The sequence below is a fragment of the Marmota monax genome, unplaced genomic scaffold (assembly GCF_021218885.2).
Source record: "Marmota monax isolate L192 unplaced genomic scaffold, Marmota_monax_Labrador192_F-V1.1 WCK01_AAM20220418_F8-fsc00408, whole genome shotgun sequence".
Lineage (NCBI taxonomy): Eukaryota > Metazoa > Chordata > Mammalia > Rodentia > Sciuridae > Marmota > Marmota monax.
In genome coordinates this window covers 388,661-411,500 of record NW_026693691.1, presented here as the reverse complement: position 1 = coordinate 411,500, position 22,840 = coordinate 388,661, and the positions used below count along the sequence as shown (strand labels likewise).

Genomic DNA, 22,840 nt, shown 5'->3' with positions numbered 1-22,840 from the left:
GGGCAGCTCTTCTTGGGGGATGGGGAAGTTAGTCTTTGGAGCCAGGGCTACTCACAACAATCACTATCTATCAGCATTCTAAGCACAGTTCCAAGCACCTTTCCCGTAAAGCAAAGCATATCACAAGTGGGATTAATTGAAAATGTTTGGAGGGTTTAATATTAAGGAAAAAAAATATTAGGATGAATCATACAAAAGAAGTTTATTTTATATGTGTTATAAAATTTGATGTCAGCAATGTCGTATACAAAAAGATAATTTTAACTTTTTATATATTAGGAGTTACTGATATACATTTCAAGTCATATTTGCTAGTCATTTCCTTCTTTCCTAACATGAGAGCCTTATCACCAACTATGAACATCTTGACTTTGAATATTGGAATGTGAATATCATAGATAAAATACAGGACACCTAGTTAAATTCTAATTTTAAATAAATGACAAATAAATGCTTTATAACTATGTTCTTCATAATTAACAAATATTATATTAAAATTCTTTAGGAATTCTGAATAAAATATAATTGGATATTCAAGACTTTATGAAATATGGCAACACTAATCATATTCTTGCAAGTTTGAAAATCAATGATGTAATTTTTTTTAAATCATAAAGAACTTGTACCATAACTGTTTTGTCCAGAGAATTAAATCTGGGGCAAATTATATAAGAATTGAAAATTATAATCTGATCCTATTTTGGAAATATTTTTTCATAAATATTAATGTTGGATTAGTTAATTCTACAATTTTCTTCTTTAATATCATATTTCTTATATTAAATACCAATCGTTAGTATATACTTGAGATTTCTAAAGTAAGAAATATCATAATTCTTAAATTTTGTAAAATAGGATGAACTTTATTCAATTAATCATGCCCCAGTCATCAATAAATATCTTGAAACAAAATCTGTGTACAAAATAATTATAAACAACTTACCAAGAACTAGAATCTACTCTTTCAAAGTGTCTTCAAATGGGTCTAAATGAAAGAATTCTTCTCCCACTTACTTGTTTAACTTCAGAGTTATTCAGTTTTTTAGTCCAAACAATTATTTCCATAATCCATCCATAAAGAACTAAAAAACAAATGAGACTTTAACAGAGAACTGAGCTATAAAAGAAAAATTTTATATTCTTATGAATTCTCTCTGGCTCTATTATAACCACACTTACCAGGTTCATATCATGTTTCTACAGCAATTCTTTGAGTTGGTATTTTTTTAAGGCAGGAAAATATGTGTTTGTGTTTTATAAATTCCAAGGCAAATATTTCATGTTATTGCTTTCTGTGATACTTCAGTAGCCTGAGTAAATTTTCATATTTCTTCCTTATAAAGTAATTTTCTTTACTATTCTTTCATTAAAATCTGGAATTAAAAAAATAGATTTTTTTCTCTTTAATATACTGTTTTTGATAGACTAATTTAGGAAAAAAAAATCTTCTTCTGGTAATAAAGGAAAGTGAAATCTTACAGACAGTGTTTAAATATTTTCCCCAAAGCTAATGATTATAGAAAATTCTAGAAGGCTTATATAAAATGTATAAATGATGGGTATATGTATAGCTTTAACACAGTAAGAGTAATTGGAAAACAATCATCATACTAATGCCATCTTTATATACTACTGTGGTTGTAATAAAAAAGCACACTTTACTTCATGTACATAATTCTAAAATATCCTCAAGCAAATGAGTATAATTTTGTTCCAGTTTTTCTATACTGCAATTCAGCTTTTTAAACTTCTCTTTATAAGTGAGGTTTTTAAAATAATTTCATTTGCATTAATTCATCTGTTTCAAATTGTGCCAACCTGAAATAATCCTATGATTCCACTGTGTCTGCAGATGGGTCCCCATACATCCATCTGCCAGTCCTGGCAAACAAGTATCTCAAAATGATTTTCCCTGCCTGGGATTAGTTCAACATATATTAGGTGATCACAAACATGAAATCATGTGTCCTCAAAAACAGTCTACACTATAGTACTTCGAAGGTTAGTGTTACAACATATGACATCTAACTTTGTCAAGAGACCAGCTAAGAAATGGAAAAAGGGATGTCTTTCATTGTGGATCACAGTTTGATTATGTTATCAGACTTATCAGATAAAGGTGGCAAAAATTTCCTTCATAATTTCATGGACAGTCAGGATGACTGTCATTCATTCATTGTTTAAACAATGAATGAATAAAGATTGATGTTTTAAAATCCAGTATTATCAGAGAAAAATATGTTAGTCTTCCCTAGTCAATGCATCCCAACTTTTAGTCTTAAGTCTTGGATACCCATATTCCATGGGAATGATGTTAGTTATTATATAGCATACTGAGGTAGGCTGGTTGAGTGCACATAATGATACACATTGATCTTAGATGGTAAAACTGGCAAGGATTCTCCTTTCCAGGAACAGCATGGTAGCACAGAAGCTGAAAGTGAAGAAAGGCAACAGCTCTCCACCCAAATACTGGCAGCAATAAGTGTGTACAGATAGGTTATTTAAATATAGATGGATTTTATTGAAAAAGAAGTCGAATCAGGAGAGAGATAAAGAAAAGAAAATATGCAATATGTGGGTTTAACTAGGAGTTACTTGGTTCCTCTAACAAGATGTATGGTAAATATTATGACAACTCAATTTTAGTTTGGATTCCCTTAAAAGCAAGTGACTTCTAATTGGTGGGTCATAAACTGAAGAATCAGCCCTTTTTTAAAGACATCCACACATAAAATAATATAACATTTGTATCACACATACACAATTTTTTAGATACTATTAACTTTTAAAAATTTTATTTGTTTTTTATTTATTTATATATGACAGTAGAATGTATTTTTGACATATCATACATACATGGAGTATAACTTCCCATTTTATACTATTAACTTTTAAGAATTTAAGTTTTTTTTTTAACTTTGTTTTTATTTATGTTTTGGTACTGACATTGAACCCACGGAGGCTTTATCATTGACCTAAGTTCCCAGCCCTTTTTATGTTTTATGTCGAGGAAGGGTCTCATTAAGTTTCTTACAGCCTTGCTAAAGGGCTGAGTCTAGCCTTGAACTTGAGATCTTCCTACCTCCACCTCCCAAGCCATTGGGATTATAAATGGCTTGTACAACAATGTCTAGCTGAAATTTAAAAAAAATATATATAAAACCTTAAAAAGAAACAGTAAAAATATTGTACTGACCCACTGTATTCTGTTTCCCTAAGATTCTAGAAGTTTTCTAGGTTCTATGTTCTTAGCATCTGGTTTAGAAATTTAAGTTGTTTTCTCTTCTACATGTTTTGAAACAATAGAATGGCAAATTTTCCAAGACAATTAAGAAAAAATAAGAGAAGAAATCATCAGCAGAACTATTACTGTTTAAAAGAACCCACTAAGGATGTTGATTCTAGTTAGTTTCTTCTGAACTGTGATGGACTACATAGTTCTGACTCTCCACAAAGTCATATGTTGATGTCTAGCTGGATGGTATTTAGAGGTGGAGAATTGGGGAGGTCACAAGAGTGGAGCCTTCATGAATAGGAATAAGAGTTGATGCAACAAGAAGGAGGCTCTTGGCAAACCATGATAAGGACCACCTCTAGGCTCCAAATCGGCCACCACATTGATCTTAGAAACTTACCAGGATATAGAACCATGATAAATGAATGACATTTAAACAACCGAGTTTACAGTATTCTGTTTTAGCAACTCCAAATTATTAGACCATTGGACTTCAGAGTGAAGGAAAACATCTGAGCTCCTTCGTACGGAAAAACCATGTACATACTCATGTGTATATACGTGTCTATGTACATAAATATCAGTTGAATAATTGAAAATAAAGAAAATACAAAAGAAATATAGAAACATATTGATATAGGCTTGAAGTTTAAAAAAGTGTCATGGGGCTGGGGATGTGGCTCAAGTGGTAGCGCACTCGCCTGGCATGCGTGCGGCCCGGGTTCGATCCTCAGCACCACATACAAACAAAGATGTTGTGTCCACTGAAAACTAAAAAATAAATATTAAAAAATTCTCTCTCTCTCTCTCTCTCTCTCTCTCTCTCTCTCTCTCTCTAAAAAAAGTGTCATAAATAAGAAATAGAAAACTCTAATTTAAAAAGGTAAATTAATCCAAGGACCATAAGAATAAAAGAAATAAAAAACAAAGAAATGAAATGGTTCTAAACTGAAAATTAGTAGATACAATAAAAACAACAAAGAAGGAATTCAAAATCCTATATGAATCTTTTGCTAAAATATCAACAAAATGTTTGATATGGAAACATAAAACTTTGGAAAATATTAAATTAAGATACCAACATTACAACTAGCAAGGTAAACATAAGATGTGTTATATATCCAGTAGCTTCACAACCAGTTGTATAATTTCTGGGTCAAGTAGTAGTTCTATTTTGAGATTTAATGAAACTTTATTATTTTACATACTAGCTGTATTAATTTACACCTCCACCAGCAGTATATGAAAGTTCTTCTATCTTCGGAAGCTTAATAGCATTTATCTTTTTAATAATAATCATTCTAACTGGAATGAGATTAAGTTTCATTGTGATTTAGACTTGCACTGATTATTAGTCATACTGAACATTTTGCCATATGCCAACAGGCTATTTCTTTTGAGAGATGTTTAGTTATTTAGCTCATATTTTCATTGGGTAATTTACTTATTTATATTTTGTTATTGACCTGTTAAAGTTACTTTTCTATTCTGGCCATTAACACTTTGTCAGAGGTAGAATTTGCAAATATTTTCACCCTTTCTGTGTGTTCTTTCTTCATTCTGTTGACTTTGTCTTTTGCTTTGCAACTTTTTATTTTGATGTCCTCTGCTTTGTGGACTTTTGCTTTTGTTGCCTGTGGTTTGTGTATCATATCCAAAAATTTTTTTGCTTAGAACTATTGTGAAGTATTTCTTCTAATAGTTTTCTAGATGTGGGTTTTTATTTTTTAAATGTGTTTTATCTTAACTTTGGCTTATGAACAGAGGTCAAGGTCTAGTCTCATTTTTCTAAGCAATATTTTTTGTGTGAAGATATCATTGCCCAAGCATATACTCACATGTGGCTATAAGTTAAACACCAAAATTCTTTCCTAAATTAGAGAAATTGGTATTCCATGTTATTTTAATTATGTCAAAATGAACCCAAATATTATGTATAACTAACATGAACTAGTAAAATAATTAATGTGGATATAATCCCACTACTGGGTATTTTATATATAATTATATATATATATATATATATATATATATATATATATATATATATATATATATACACACACACACATATATTTAACATACAGGTTTAAAATCATATATATATATATATATATATATATATATATATATATATATATATGATTTTATATATCTATATATATATATATATATAATTTTAAACCTGTATGTTAAAAAGACATCTACATTTCTTGGTTTATTGTAGTACTTTTTAACGTTAGTTGAGATATGCAACTAGCCTATGTGTTCACTAACAGTTGAATAAATAAAACATATGAAATACTGTTTAGCAATAAAATTAATGAAATTCTGTCACTGCGGCAACATGAGTTGACCTGGAAATCATAATGTTAATTGAAATAAGCTATGCAATGAAGATAAACACTGAATGATTTTATTCATATGTGGAAAGTTAAAAAAAATTGACTCCATAAATATAGAGTAGAACCAAGGATCTGAGAGTCTGGGGAGGGGAGGGGAGAGAGGAAGATGGGCACTGGTTAACATATACAAAGAGACAGAGAAAAGGAATGATTCTGAGGTACCATTACACAATAGTGTGATTATAGTTATAATATTGTATCATACAAATCAAAATTAAAAAGAAGATATTGTATGTTCTCATTACAAAGATACGATTACAATTTGAAATGATAGAATGCCTAAACATCTTCAGGTAAACATTTCACAATTTATACATGTGTCCAAATATTATTACTTTGCCCCATAAATAGGTGCAATTGTTATCTTTCCATTAAAAATAAATATATAAATTTTTAAAAAGTCTGTGATATGAGAAAAGTTGCTTAAATATAGAAAATACCTATTTTTTTTTTAATTTGAAGAAATTAATAGCAGGATTTTAAAGATTAACAGCATAGGCTGAAGAAGAGGAAAAAAAATGTTGCCAGAGGGTCAACTAACAAGAGTTCCAAGAAAGCAATACTTGTTTTCCTATAGGAAAATCTGCTTTTGAATTCCTTATGGGAATTACCAAACTTAAGGATATATATATATATATATATATATATATATATATATATATATATCACATAAATTTACCATTGATTCAGACTTTGAGTTTGTATGATTTCTTGTTGTTGATGATGTTACTGGGGATTGAACTCAGAGGGGTTAACCACTGAACCACATCCCCAAACCCTTTTATATTTTATTTATTGAAACAGGATCTCACTAAGTTGCTTTGGGCCTCTCTAAGTTGTTGAGGCTGGCTTTGAACTCAAAATCTTCCTCTCTCAGCCTCCCGAGAGCTAGTGGTATTACAGGTGTGTACCACTGTGCCCAATAATGAGTTTCCCTGATGACTGATCTGGATGTTGTTCTTAAGACAAAATTTATAGTTTGTTTTTGAACATAATAGAAATATTTAAATTTATTCTATTTTTTTTCAAAAAACATAAAAATAGTGCTTGTTTGAAAAATATAAATATCATGATGTTGGAAATCCTATTTATTCTTCATAGCCACTGAACTATGAGAAAAAGAAGTCCTATACCCTAAACATAGAAGGAGCCAATACACACCTGGATTTTCGCTTTTCCCACCTGGGTCCTTTTAAAGATGCAACCATGCTGAAGATCATCGTTGGGGATGTAGATGAACCACCACTATTTTCCATGCCTTCTTACATTATGGAAGTCTATGAAAATGCGAAGATCGGGACCATCGTTGGCACAGTTTTAGCACAAGATCCTGACAGTGCTAACAGTTTAGTAAGGTATGCTGTGATTCAATACTTCTAATATATAAAGATATTTGTTTCCTCTCAAGTGAATTTAAATATGAATTATATAATATTTACATATTTTATTACCAAGTTGACTTTTTTTTCAGAATTAAATTAGACTATTTGTTGGTTCTTTAACTGAGGAACATAGCAGATGTGTTTTTGTACAATTAAGAATATATGTAGCTATCTCCATGCATGTGCTACTGACCACCCAGATCATTTCCACTTGACTGAATAAATATGTGCATGATTGATTGAAAAAAATATTGTAGAAATAACTCAAACGAGAGAATCTTTGGTATCCTAGGGGTAGGAAGTATGGATAGAGTGGGAAAGTAAAATATGGGAATAAGATTCATCTCAACTTGACTACTGGTCCCTCTGGTCACAAGAGCTCTGTGGCATTATCTAGTGATCTGTCCTTATCTACCCACCCCTCAAGATTATTGTACAGATTCATAAATCTATATTCACAAAGCACCAAGTAAAGCATTCCACAACTGGCAGTCACACAACTGACTTAAGGTGAGTTAAGGTGCCCAGGTGAGTCTGGACACAAACCTAGACATCCCTGAGAAGACTCATATGGGAATTCTGGCATCTCTACTGACAGTTGAGCAAGATCTGTTCAATCCTGCTGATTCTCAAAATTATAGTATTTAAAATGGAACAATCATGCACATAAATACGTTGATAGAGTTGAATTTTATGGAAATGAAGGAGTTAGCACATGTACTGGCACAGTGATGAGCATCTAATTACTAAATAATATTTTATTATCAATATGCCATGCAATAGAGATTATTAAGACTTTCTTATATAATCAGAAAGGACTTCTTTTTTGTCTCATGACAAAATTAAAAAAAAATTGTGTATAGTGTATATTTACATACTTAGAGACCCTCAAGCCTTTGTTAGTTGAAATTCTTAAACAGGTCTGTCTGATTTGTCCCATAAACTCTTACTTTCACCCTCATTAGTTTTCATTCATTTTAATAAAAGCAAATAAAATATACCTTATACAATATTTATGGATGCTCTCAATTTTATTTTCTATATGTGTTATTATTTCAGTATTTTAAGTGTATAGCACAAATGAATTAAGAGAAACAATTCTCCGTGAACAAATGTATAAATTTAGTAATCATGTTCCATATCCAAGTGCAGTGACAGTATCCTGTCTTGCTAAGAGCAAAAGCTAGATATTGCTTAAAGAAGCAGAGTAGCAAGATATTCAAAATAATATTTTCAAGATCAGTTATAGAAATTAATCACTCTAAAGGAATAGATAGAAATCACTATGTCCACTGATCGACTAGAGGAAATTTCATTATGCTTCATCATTCTATAAATTACCATATTTTACGCTTAACTATAGGTATAACTCATTAAAATATACTGAAAGGTAGCACTTTAAAGTATGTGTGCAGGTGAGACTTCCTTTGCTATATACTTCCAATGTCTTGGAAAATAAGATATTCTATTATGTTAGTTTAATTTGAAAATATCTGATAAAAATTGGTCAGATTTCATTTGAAATTTAAATATTCACACAAATGATGCTTTCTATAATTGATAATTAAAGAGTAGAAGTTTTTCCCATTTGTAAAGTGATAGTCAACTACCCATCATTAGTACCTATATTACAAGGATCCTCATAATAAGAAATTACACCTATACACACACAACCACCACCACCACCACCAACAACAACAACAACACTACTAGTTTGAACTCCAGATAAGACAGAAGCTTAGAAAAAGTTAAGAATGTATTTTAATCAGTTTTTTTTAAAGAAGGAGAACAAATATGCATGGGGAGGTGAATAAGAAAGAGGGAGACACATCATTTAAGGAATTATTTTATATAATTGTACAGGTACAAGTTCATAATCTGCAGAATAGGCCAGCAATCTGGAGACTCAGTTTCAGTTTCAGTCTAAAGGCTATCTGTGAGCAGAATACTTTTTGCTTGGGAAAAATTAGTCTTCATTCTATAGGCTTTCACCTGATTGTGTGGTGTACATCCACATATGCTTTAATCAGACTCCACTGATTTAAATTAAATATTTGTCCCATCCAAAAAGACCTTCACAGAATCATACAGAATAACACTTGGCCAAATCTCTGGACATTGTTGCATAAACAATTTGGCTCATAAACATGATATCATATTGCAATGAGGCTTACAGTGGTCTCATAGATGTATTATAGGCAGTGTATCCCAAATATTTTTGAGAGAATAAGTTCAAAAAGATTGAAGTGAGGCTCATAATCTAGGTCTGAGAAGTAAAGGTTGGAGAAAGAATTGCAGATGGTGGTCTATATGAGGAGTGTGGACTATATATGGATATGGTGAATTATGAGGTTTGGAAGTGAGGCTAGGCAAGGATTTTGAGGAGGGTTTTTTGCTGGTAGGTCTTTGAGACTTATCTTAGCAGCAGTGCCAATTAGGGAAGAAAAGAAAATAGGGGAGCTTCAATATTTGTAACCAAAAAATATATAAATAAAACATTTCCATTTCAAGATAAATACTAATAAACTTAGAAGTTGAAATGAAAGATGAATTATCTTTGAAGCAATATAGGCCAAATGAGACAAAATTGAGAACAAGAGCAAACTCCTTTCAGCAGCTGTCCTAACACATATGAAAACACCTTATTTCACACAGAACTGGAGATGAAATACCCACCCTCCTCCAAGGGACAGTTGGAATTGTCTGGAGGCTTTTTTGAGAATGTCTTGGTCCTTTGGCTATCACTATCTGACCTGCACTGTGGAGTGTAAAAAATATTCATTTTCACAGTTCTGGATGCTGAATGGTCAAAGACCAAAATCTAGGGTTTGGAGAAGAACTGCTTCCAGGTTTGTAGATGCTGTGTCTTCAGGTGGCAAGGAGCAGAGAAAGAAGCAAAGTGTCTCCTAGTTTTTTCTTGGAAAGCCCTAAATTCATTCATGAGAGCTACAGCGAATTTCATAGTCAATTTCTGGTGATGATTTTTTGATTTAGCCAGTTTGGCTGCCACAACACATTACCATAAACTGTGTGCTCCTAAAAAACAGAAGCTTTTATCTCACAGTTGCACCCTGAAATAAGGGTGGCAGAGTAGCTGGGTTTGGGGGAAGACCCTCTGTATTGCAAGTAGTCAACTCCTGTTACCCTTACATGTTGGTGAGGCATTTAAAGAAATCTGAAAATCAAAAAAATCTCACATTCTAACAATCTCCCTCATTAGAATGCTAATACCATTCTTGAGATCTCCATTCTTAAGATCTAATGCCTCCTTAATTGAGGACCCTGTCAGGTCAATTAAATGTGCAAGGGGGTAGGGGTAGGGGTGGCACAAGCATCCAGTCCATAGCAGGGAGAGAACTACTGGCATCTCTAGTAAGAGAGAACCAGGGATCAAGATAACATTCCACAATTCATGGGACCACTACTATCACAGAAACTATCTGGTCCCAAATACCAATAGTTCTGAAGTAGAGGAACTCTGCTATAGAATAAGGAAAATTTTGTGGTAGATTAGTAAAACAGCAGTACTAAATATATTCATTAAAAACAAGTTTACAAAGAAATTTTGTAGAGATATTTATTCAAATGCATAATTTAAAATAGACATAATCATATGAATGTTTCAATATGTATGTTTCAAAGTTAAGTGAGCTATTTCTATGGATAATTTATTTCCCCAAGTTATGATTAATTGCTTCAGTAATTGCTCCATATTATTGAGAATATTTAATTGAATACTTGCTATGGCACATATATTCTCCAACGTATTGGGGTGCAAAGATGACTGATATTGTATCTAAATGCTAATAAAGCAAAGCACAAATCTCCCAGCATATGCATTATTCTCTTTGCTTTGTTTTGGTTAGACAACTAAAATGAATCCTGCTTCTGCCCTGTAAAATAATTAGGGACTCCTTAGCTGCTGTTTGGGGGCATAATTTACATAATATTTATTCTTTATTTTAATAAAAATGTGTCATTCACATGGGCCTCTAGGTGCAAACAGTGAATAAAAAAAACAGAAAACAATAAGGAACACACAAGCAAGCCTCATATTTCCACCTTTCTCAGGGACCAAATGTTTGTACTAATTAAGGAAAAGCACATTGAGAAGATGTACCTTGCAGTGTGCCCCGAAATGCAATTAGCTTCAAGTTTGCAGAATTGGAAATGAAAGGGAGTTTGAGTCTTACATGCATTTGTGAAAATCTTCCTGACTGTAGTCTTTTGTTTTTCAATTTTCTAACCTATTAGTGAGGCACTAGAATCCTTGGAGCCTCAAATGTCCTATGCTTTATCTTTTTCTACTCAAAATAAGATGTTCAATTTGTAGCAATAGAATCATCACTTTTTGTTAAAAAAGAAAGGAAAAATACATAAAATTTTAGACTGGTTGTTTACATGTACTGAAGAAATCTTGGGTTTAAATGGCTGCACTTAAATTGCCAGCATAATACTTTTACAAGGCTAGGCCTTCTGGGAAACTGAGGAAGCATGAAGGCCCCTCTGATTCTGGCAGTGAAGTCAGAAAAATTTTCGACTTATCCCTCAGAGTAACAGACAAGTTTATTAGAACAGATAGAAAAGGAGAAGGGGAAACACTCTCACGGGAGAGAGTGGATGATCTCAGAGAAGAGAGGGACAGTGATCAAAGGGATTAATTTCATACACTGGTAAGAGGAAATGGTGAAGACAGTCAAGTTGCTTTTTAACTCCTGAAACACCAATATAGAGCTCTTCTTTATTTTTGGAGGGTGGTGGTGCCTGGGATTGAACTCTGGGGCATTCAACCACTGAGCCACATCCGCAGCCCTATTTTGTATTTTATTTAGAGACAGGGTCTTACTGAGTTGCTTAGCACCTTGCTTTTGCTGAGTCTGGCTTTGAACTCTCAATCCTCCTGCCTCAGCCTCCCAAGCCACCACTAGGATTACAGGTGTGTGCCTTGCACCCAGCCTATAGCACTTATTAAGCTTAGAGTTTTTCTGTATTGTGAACTACCACTTAACTTATAACAGAAAAGAAAAGTTCTTGAATTCCCCAGTTGCATTTCCCATGTAATAAATAGATTGAGTAGCTCAGTTTATTTGAGTCAGTACATTCCCTCATCTTTCCCTCCTTCTGCTCTAATTTATTATCAAAATTAACCTATATATTTACTTATTGATAAGAATTTGAATGTTTTCTTTACGTAATAACTTTAAAACAACAGAAAACAAATATTAAATTTGTTACCTAATTGTTTCAAAAACTTATGATAATACAATTTGCATGCACACATAAGAATATAAAACTGTGATTATATTTTGAAATATCAGCTGTATTAAAAACATCTTTCTAACCTACAATGTTTTAAAAAATAATTGCAGAGAATAAGTTTGCCCATTTACATATGTAATGTAGTCTTTGTAGTCAAACGACTCCAGTGTGTTCAATGAATCATCTTGGACATGCATACTTTTTTTATGCACTCCTGAAAATGAGCACATAATTTATGATGAGAGAGGAATTAGCAATGCCATATTAATTTTGGATATTATCACAGCAAAAATTAAGAGATTTCAAAATAATGGAAGGTCATGTAACAAAATTGAAGAGAAAAAAAATGAGATTTTGAATTTAAAATAAAATATGAAGCAACTATCAAATGCATCCAAAAAAGTCAATTTTAAAATACCATCTAATAAAGAATATTATTTTTGACAGACCAAACTTATTTATAGATTATAGATTATTAATGATATGCTGCCTGTTTTACTAAGCAGTTAAACACAATACAAACTCATGTGACAAGCAATTTTTTTTTGTTTGCTTGTTTTTAGAAAGATTATTTTCTGGGTGCATATCTTGTGAAAAAAATTGCATAAGCAAATATAGTAAAAGAAATAAAACAGTTTTTTAAAGAAATTAATCTGAGTCATATTTCAAGAGTGTGACTTTTTGAAGAAGCCATGCTGCCATGATATCCCACAGGGTATATATCAATTAAACTTTATGCCAACCATTGATTATAGTTGACAAAACTTGTAAAACAGCTAATTGGGGAGTAAAATCTCAAAGAAGTTTCTTTCACCATTTAAGTGTTGTACATGCAAATATTAAAATGAGACAACTGAAAGAGATCTTCTATACTTTAGGCATCCATGTTTCCAAATTACTGCAGAAATAGATTTTCATTACATGAGCTTTAAATTAATTTCTTAAGTTGATGTAGACAGAATGTAATGGACATAATATGTGCCTCCAAAGACTGAAATTTTGTTATTGAAGTGAAAAATAACTTTTCCAATGGATTAATTATCTTCAGTCTATGCTTACATAATCAAAGGAAAATTGAATGCCTAATAATGAACTGAGCAATTTGTTTAAAGTCACTTCTGTTGAAGAAAATATTTGAATAAATGTAATCATTATTGATATTGATTGTTTATTATAGCCTTAGCTTGTCTACGTATTTGTTGGACTGGTGAAGTATTAATTTGAATAATGATTTTTCATTATATTTTGACATAATGTATTTTCTAGAAAATACTTTGAATTGTATTTTCTAGAAATTTGAAATTTTGTCCATATGTGATAAGAGAGAGCACTGGTGAGTGTAAAAATTTTTAACCCCTATTTATAGGTCAGAGTGACAACTCTCCAAAAAGGTCTACTATGCTGTGATGTGTAAACAGGCCAATTTATCTGCTGGAGAGAAATTATAAAGATTGGCTGTTTGAGTCAGCTTTTTCACTGCTGTGACCCAAAGGCAGGACAATGATTAAAGGAGGAAAAGTTTATTTAGGGCTCACAGTTTTAAAGGTCCTTAGATGACCAAATCTATTCCCTGAGGCTTTAGGTGAAGCTGAAACTTAGGATGGAAGGGTGTGATTGTGGTAAGCAGCTCAGGACATCACATTAGGAAGCAGACAGAGAAAGCTCCACTCTTCAGGGACAAAATATACACAGCAGGGGCTGGGGTTGTGGCTCAGTGGTGGAGCACCTGCCTAGCATGTGTGAGGCCCTGGGTTCAATCCTCAGCACCACATAAGAATAAACAATACAATGTGTATATATATATATATATATGTATATATATATATATATACACACACACACACACATATATATATATATATATACACACACACGTATACATACACACATATGTATATATACACACAGCAAAATTTATCCCCAATGACCCACCTCCTCCAGGCACACCCCTTTTATGTACAGTTACCACCAGTTAATCCCTAACAGGAACTTAATGCACTGATTATGTTAAGGATCCCATAACCCAATCATTCCACCTCTAAGCTTATTTGCATTGTTTCATGCCTGAACTTTTGGGGGACAATTTATATCTAACCATAACTTTGGCATATGAGACTTTTCCAGTTAAAGGCATCTTAAGGACTGCTGGGCAAACTTGAGCTGACACTAAATTAGTAGCACTTATTCAGTACATAGCTAGTTTACCAGTCCCTCATAAGGAATATCTCATTCATCATGGACTGAGAAACTTCTGAAGTGGCACATAGGGTAAATACTACTTTATTGCTTATTTTACATAGGATGAAATGAATATATAGTGTTAAAAGGGTGATAGTACTCTATCACAATCATCATAGTACCTTAGCTCTTGCTTGAATTCATCCCAAGGTTTCTCTCTCACAGTGTCTCTCTGGACTCATGTAGATATTCTATGAATGGGATTTTTTTTTCTCAGATTCAACCTGGAGTCTAAAAGATATGTTTTAACCATTGATAATCATATTTCACTTAATTTATTTTTTTAACAAAACTATGGATGCTATGACACACCATAGAAATTATAAATTTATTTTTCTTTTTTTCAATATTTAGATATTTTTTCAATAAACTAAAAATATTTTCAGTATACACTAGAGAGGGGGAAAAGTCATTTTCTGAATTAATAAAAACTATTACAAATGTGTTAGGAATCTATTTAAAGGATAATATTAAGAATCTATATATATGTTATATATGTGAAAACATACTTATCTAGATATGTAAGACATGATGATTTATTGGCCTGATTATTTCTACCAAAATATTTACAAAGGAATTGAAACATTACTACGGAATGCCTCAATTACCTTCAGATTAATATGAACACACTCTCCATTACATTTGTTGATTGATTGCTTTATTCATTCAAATAGGAAGCTAAGCAGAATATCTCTGTGGTTACTGGTGAATGACTCACATAGAAGAAAACGACAATTTCATTCAGTTTCCAATGAAAATGTGTACATTGAGCTGGAAATTTTTAAATAAATTTCAGTTACAGATTTATTAGAAAAGACTGGTTCATGCTTGTTGTAGGGAGGGTCTTATTCATTCTTCCAGATCCCACTGTGTATACCACAGTAGTGGATCTAAACAATAAGTACTTACAATTTAAGAACTTTCTCAACAAAATAGCATATCTTTTAATGTCTTATCTGGTTATATTGCTTCTAGCTTCAATGTATTACTATCTATTTTGACAGCTATAAACTAAAATTTAAAACAAACTTAAAACTCCTATTACACATTTTTATATCATTAATCCCAAATAGGTTCTATGTCATTTAGGTAACTGTTTACATGGTTTTACATAAGCTAGAAAGCACTGAGAATATTAAATTAATATTGTTATTTGAAAAAAAATTCTAAATATTAAAATGTAGTTTCAGAAGATTTTAAGATGTGTTTATGAGAGTCCCACCCACATCTTGCATGGGCAGTGGGAATCTCGTTCCCCTCAGTGCAATGGGCTGACTGAGAACTAAAATCTAGGGAAGAAAAAAAAAATAGAACACAGAAAGTAATTTCAAAAGCTGGGTTAGGACAGGCAAGCTGACCAGACAGATCGAGCTTCTGACAAAATGGAGCCCATGCCTGCTTTATTTATATTAGCAGACATCAGAGAGATTCTATAGTGTTCTTTTCCAAAACAGATTAAAGGTGAGCTGTTTAGTTCCCTTACGGGTTATGCCCATTTCTGGTGCAACTATGAGGAACCTTTCTAGCAGAGAGGAGGGGAAGGTCACATGCATTGGGTGATCTGTAAACAACGGAGAACCACAGGAAGTTTCCACTACCAGGCCTATTCCTCCCTGGCTTCCATGCCTAGAGAAGGTCTTTATGTATTTCACTGATGGCTTCCACATGAGAGTTTATAAAACAAATGAATTTATTATGAAAGTTAAACTATTAAAATATTTAAATGATTTGTTTACTATACAATTTTATAGTCTTATGGCATTTCTTAATTCTAAATCATGAGCATTAACTAATTCTACATTTGATGACCAAAATAGTTTTAAAGAGTTCCTTTTCTCTCACATTTTCATTCAGCTGATTTCTGAATGTTTATTTCCATGGCTGGGCAGGAATCCAAGGGTAGTTAAGCAGAACAGTACAGTGCTACTTCAGTCAGAATTCAATTGCACCTGCTTGAGTTAGACTCTGTAGTTCAAACACCTCCTGATATCTAGCCCTTGTGTTGTTGATTTCCCGAGAGAGCTAGATCACATACAAAACAAGAGGTAAACAACATGAATCTGAGGACACATGCCCAGCATGACGCCTAACATTTTCTACTAGGTAAACATAGATTCTAGTTTTCTAAAATCCAAATAAAAATTATTACAGCCAAAGGTATTTAACCACTAATGTTAGAGCTTATGTTAGAAACTCAGAGTGAGGTTTCTGAGAAAATTGCTCAAGAAAAAAAAAAAAGAAAAGAACACTATATATTTTCAGATTCTTCATTTAGCTTATAAATAAAAGACACCTCCATTTTTCTAGACTTATAAATCTGAAGTAATCATGATCCTCAAATAATGGGTCTTCTGCCCATTTCATAGGAGTGCATTAGTAGAAACTAAATCTGAGTTTGATAGTCTGGAGGAAAATACAAGTTCGAATAATTTGTTTCAATTTTAGTTTTTTCTGATATTCAAATAGAAACATTTTCTTAGAGTAACCAAAAATGACAGCAATGTCCAAAAATGGACATCATAGATAGGTTAATGGCAACAAACTGTAACTGATAAAATAGCTAGAATGCTGATTATGTTTTGACGGATGTTGTCCTTTACATGTGACAAGAAATAACATATCCAGAGCTATTCAGCCCTCATCCTTAGCGTCAAGCCCCTGAGGAAGAAGTGCTGTCAGGTTTCTTTGTGATGTGAACTCAAGTCAAAGAAAATAAAAATGGCTTCAGTGCAGCACGCCTTCATACTCTGGGAAAGCCCAATGACATGCAGGGTTCCTACTACACTAATTCATCTGGATTTAAAGTCTCTGAATAAAGTTTTCTTTATACTTATTATTTTATTTGTTTAAATTATTTTTACATGGTAACTTCTTCAATTAATATATTCTTAGGGTTTGAAAAAAATAAATATACAATGGTCAGTTATTTTGTTTTCATTACAAAATTTTAAGTAATAAATTTTGTCACTTAGTAGGTGTCATTATTACTAAATGTGCCTAAATTTCTTTGGGTGTTCTTTGGTCTATAGTTTCAGCCTATTAGCTTCTGTTAATAACTTCTGCCATGTTTGTGCATGTGTACCCACATGTTGTTAGAAGATTTTACTCCTTAGCAGAAGCTTCTGTGGACCCTATTGGCACATTATACCTGTGAGAGTCACAGAGTTTTATTAAAGATATGCTTATACGCTTATACTGTTTTAGAAAGTATGATGAATTTTGTAGTATTTCTATTACCATACTCGCCTTTTCTGATTTTCAAACAACATTTATATTTTTTTCATGATAAAATGGAATTACCGTGCATGTTATTTTCAATGGGCAATTCCTAAATTTCTACTTTGGAACCCAATTATTTTCATCTTCTCATGAGTTTGAACATTTTAGATAGTCTCCTCTCAAAATAACCATTCCCTGTAGTAGTATAGTCAATTCTTCATGTTTTCCTTCTAGAAAAGAACAGATTTTCAAACTTACTTTGTGGACAACTTAGTGCATCTTTTTACTGACTTCTAGTCGGAAAGTGATTCAAGTAAATTGTCATGCCTCGTGGGCTTTACATGTTCATATTCAATAAACTCTTAAATCTGCTGTTAATAAAACTCAAATTCTTTGACAGTTTATTTGAGATTTGTGCTTCTTAAGTTAAGCAGTAGATTTAGTTGTCAAATATGATCAACACTTAATAACCTCAGTTGGCTCCTTAACAGAATTTACCACATCTGTCCACTCCTTCTTTGAAACATTCATTTCTCCTGGCTCTAGTGTTCCCTTAGGTCCCTTCCTCCTTCTTTGGGATGCCCCTTTCCTTTTGCGACAATCTTTTTTCTTACACAGAATTTGGGTTGCTTTCATCTCAAAAGGGTCTCAGGATTTTCTTATCTCCTTAAAATTTTCTTCCAGATAGTATCATACTGTTCCAATTACCTTAAATTTATACTAATTTGCATCAACTTTATATTTCCTGTTCAGAAAGCACATTTGAAATCCACACACTTATTTGATCTCTGTTTTTCTTTCCATATGTTAACCTAATTGGGATCATAGTCATAACACATCAAAGCAATTGATTTCTCCAAAATTGCTTTACCTTAATTCAATTTTGTCTACCTAGTAAATAGGCCTATCCATTTTTGCATTGTAAAACAAACACTCAGTCACCCATATACACATGCAAACAAGACACCTGTAACTTCTCCCCTTCACTAATGCCACTCCAAAAAATGTTTTACAGGCTGTCTCTAATACATAGCAATGTTTAAGGTACTTCTTTCCATTTCTATTTTTCTCACTTCATTCAAGATGATTACATTTTTCTTGTTTTTAATTTTCCCAATACAAGGTTGGAAGTAGCCGCTGTGATTTTTCAAAAACATAAATCAGTCTTTCCTTTCTTTTTAAAATTTCTTCTCTTTGCTTGTACAGAGAAAGACTCTTTACCACAAGCTATAGGTCTTGCTTGTCCAAACACCTGGGCATCCATGTCTTTTGCTCTGTATAGTTGCATTGATATACATTGGTGTTTGTATTTATTTATTTATTTATAATTTTGCATTCAAGTCAAACTTTTAATTTAATTTTGATCTTTTTACTTTCTCCCCTCTATCTCAAATACTCTTTTTCTAAATCTTTCCACAAACCCTTTCATTTTTATACTTTCTGTCTAGATAAAACTTAAGCTGGGATTAAGGAAGAGGGAAGAGCTATTAGAGGTTTTAGGAGAGAAAAGACCATTTATGTACTTAAATAATTTTAGAAACAGTCTAGACATTTTCTAGAATAAATAATAATTAATTACTATATTTTTATTATGCATGTTAATTAGCTATCAATGAATAAAAAAAAACAGACTCAGAGATTAAAAAAAAAATGTCTGTTACAACTGTCATAGATGTATCTGTGAATTACCATGAACAGTGCTAGCCTTTGCTTGCCAGCTCTGCCAATCTCTGTTGCACTCATTCTTGTATCTTGACACTTTCTAGGGTGCTCTGCTCTAGACTGGAGAAGTTGACCTACAACAACACCACTTTATGATTCTATCTACTGCTGGGATGAGCACAATAGCCCAGGCATAGTTTTCTTATGAAAGTGGCAGGGCACAACAGGAAACCAGAACACCATCACTTTCAGCTCATTCTATTTCCGGAGAAAGCTGAAGGCCAAACCTTGGATGAGAAAATCCTGCAAGATTATAAAAATAGGAGTGGGACAACCTGTGGACCCTAGTACACAAATTCCTCCCTGAAATATTTTTTTCTTGTTTTAAATAAAGATTCAATCAAAGTGTTGTACATATTATGGTAGTAACTATAGACGTGTTGGTTTTCATTTTTCATTCATCTCCAAATTTCAACTATAAAGAAATACCAAGAAAAAATTTCCTTTGACATCTGCTGCAACCTCAAAATTCTTTGTACATATAGCAACAAGAATTTTTATCTTTGTATTTTTTCTTCCAACATACTACAGAACTACAAAAAGCATTTTTTTCTCTTATAAGTCATCGTGTTTCTATTATCTACTCTTATTCATAGAATTTAGCAAATATTTTTGAAAATAACTTGTGGTATTATAGCCTAAGTTTTAAAGACTAACAGATAAAATAATTGTGTGTTCTATAATAAAATAAAGTTTCTATGTAAATATTCAGCCAAATATGGAGATTAAACGTACAGCTATATTTTTTAATGTACTTGATTTAATACCTCCCTTTTTCAGTGTGTTTTCTCTCTATTATAGCTTCAAGGAAATATGAAGGATTACATTTTGTTTTTCCTCCAGGTACTTCATCAATTACAAGGTTGAAGATGACAGATTTTTCAACATTGATGCAAATACTGGAACCATTAAGACATCGAAGGTTCTTGACAGAGAAGAAACTCCATGGTACAACATCACAGTTGCTGCTTCAGAAAATGGTAAACTGCTCTTTATGCATCATAGGGAAAGATGTCACTTGAACACCAAATATCATACAGAGCTTTTCTTGATAGTGGGTTTCCCATCTTTTTTTTTTTTTTTTTTTTTTTTTTTTGCTATGAGAAACTAGCAGAAGATACAGGATGTGTTACACTTGTTTACTTAGTGTTGGATGAGGTGAGGAAACTCTTTACTTTTTTCTTTATTCCTAGGACAGCCCTTATCCTTGAGTGGAAAGTGTTTGATTCTCCTGCCAATTGTGAGAATTTTTTTCTCTTATATTTATGCATTACTTAAGCCATTGAGAAAAATACTTAATATGTTGCAGTTTCAGAAAAAAAAAGAAAAATTAATAAAACACTTGAATAATTTTGTCAATATGAAACTCCAATATAAGCTCCAATTAGCTTTTATAGTACTTAATGTAAAAGAATAACTCATGGAATTTCAATAACAATTCTCAGACCTCTTTAAGAAAAGCATTGAGAAAAAGCTTAGCAAGACAATTGTATCTTCCCTCTTCCAGGGTATTGCATTGTGATAAACATCTAAGTCTAGGAAAATACAAGCCTAAATATCAATCATTATAAATAAATTGAAAACTTTGGTATGACTGTGTTACAATGAAATAAGAATAAAACTCTTATAAAATGATTTATGATCATAAGAATATAGATTTTTTTTTCATGTATGAGGGAATAAACAAATACCAAATTCCTGCAGTTTGAAATTGTATACAAAAATTATATAAAGCTTTCGGGGATGATCCGGGATGTGGCTCAAGTGGTAGCGCACTCGCCTGGCATGCGCAGGGCGCTGGGTTCGATCCTCAGCATCACATAAAAATAAAAATAAAGATGTTGTGTCCACCGAAAAAAACTAAAAAATAAATATTAAAATACTCTCTCTCTCTCTCTCTAAAAAAATTATATAAAGCTTTAAAAATATTTCTGAGATTTCATGACAGAACCATAGGTATGCTGGAGATTAGGAATATGTCATACTCAGGATATAAGACGTTAAAAATTTTTAACAGATTCATTTAGATATAAGTCATATAATATAATTTCATTCTTCAAATGCTATAATTTAGTAGCTTCCAGTATATCACAAAGGTGTACCTTCTTTGCCACAATAAATTTTAGAATACTTTTTGGTTCTCCAAATCAATATTCTGCATCCCTTAGCCATCCAGCTCAGACTCCCCCAATCCCACAAAGCCATTAATCAACTATTAGTTTCCATAGATTGGCCTATTAGTGGTATTTTTATGAAATAATTATACAATATGTATGTGATAATTTATGGTTGGTGTTAACTTCATTTAGCATAGTAATTTCAGTGTTTACCCATGTTGTCATGTTGTACTCTGTCATCAAAACTTCGTCCTTTTGTATTACCAAAAAAACATTCCTTTCTTTGGATATAATATACTTTATTTGTTCATTCATTATATGATAGAATTTTGGGTTGTTGTTAATTTTTACATTGTATGATTGATGCTGCTATGAGCACTAGTGTGAGATTATTTGAAGTGGACATGTCTTCATTTCTCTTGGGTACATAGTGAGGAGTGGGATTGCTTTGTCCTAGGATAACTTGAAGTTTAAACATTGGATGAATGGGCAGCCTTTCCTCAAGGGTCCACACCATTTGTACATTCCACAAAACAGTGTGATCCCAACTTCATAGAATCACCTAAACTTTTTATTGTCTGTCCTTTTTATTATAGCCACTTGTTAGTATAAAGGTAAACCTTGCTGTGTTTTTCAATTATTGTATTGCCCTTTGTTTCATAAAAATCAATGATTAGGCTCCTCCAATGTTTTACATTTTACCTGCACTTTTCATGTGCAGGTAAAATATATATATATATATATATATATATATATATATATATATTACTTTTTGCACTTGCAAAATCAGCTCAAGTGATTTCCATTTAGATTTTTTTAACAAAATTTTAAAAGCAAGCATTTACTAATTACTTTTCAATAGGTGTTACTAATTACTTTTCATTGGGTTCCTTTGTTTTCACTTTAAATATTATTTATCTAAAGTAACCATATTAGGAGGGCAATTTTGTGTCCTTAGGGACCCAAGGGCAATTAATGACTATTACATAATGATTCATTAAAAATCAGTTGGAAAAAAAAGGAATGAATAGGTAAATATGTCCAGAAAATAGTGATGAAAACATTGAAAAGGGAAGATAAAAAAACTCCAGTGGTAATTAGATCAATAACCATACTTTAGATTAATTCTCATTCACTACCTAAGCCGAAATAATATTTGCATCAAGTGGAAACAAATTTATAAAATATACATTAATTTATCTGTAGCATGAAACTATTTATTGACATCATTTCTAAAAGCAGTGCCTGTTTCTTACTAAA

General features: G+C 32.1%; 1 protein-coding gene across 2 annotated transcripts in view; it reads left to right on the top strand.

Annotated features, from left to right (window-relative positions):
• Cdh18 (cadherin 18) overlaps window positions 1-22,840 on the top strand; it is a 319,062-nt gene that overhangs the window by 232,858 nt on the left and 63,364 nt on the right. For both annotated transcript variants that reach the window (XM_046459923.2, XM_046459924.2), the window contains exons 6-7: window positions 6,745-6,998; window positions 20,307-20,443. In XM_046459923.2, the coding sequence (XP_046315879.1) occupies window positions 6,745-6,998; window positions 20,307-20,443 (391 nt within the window). The remainder of the gene's footprint in view (window positions 1-6,744; window positions 6,999-20,306; window positions 20,444-22,840) is intronic.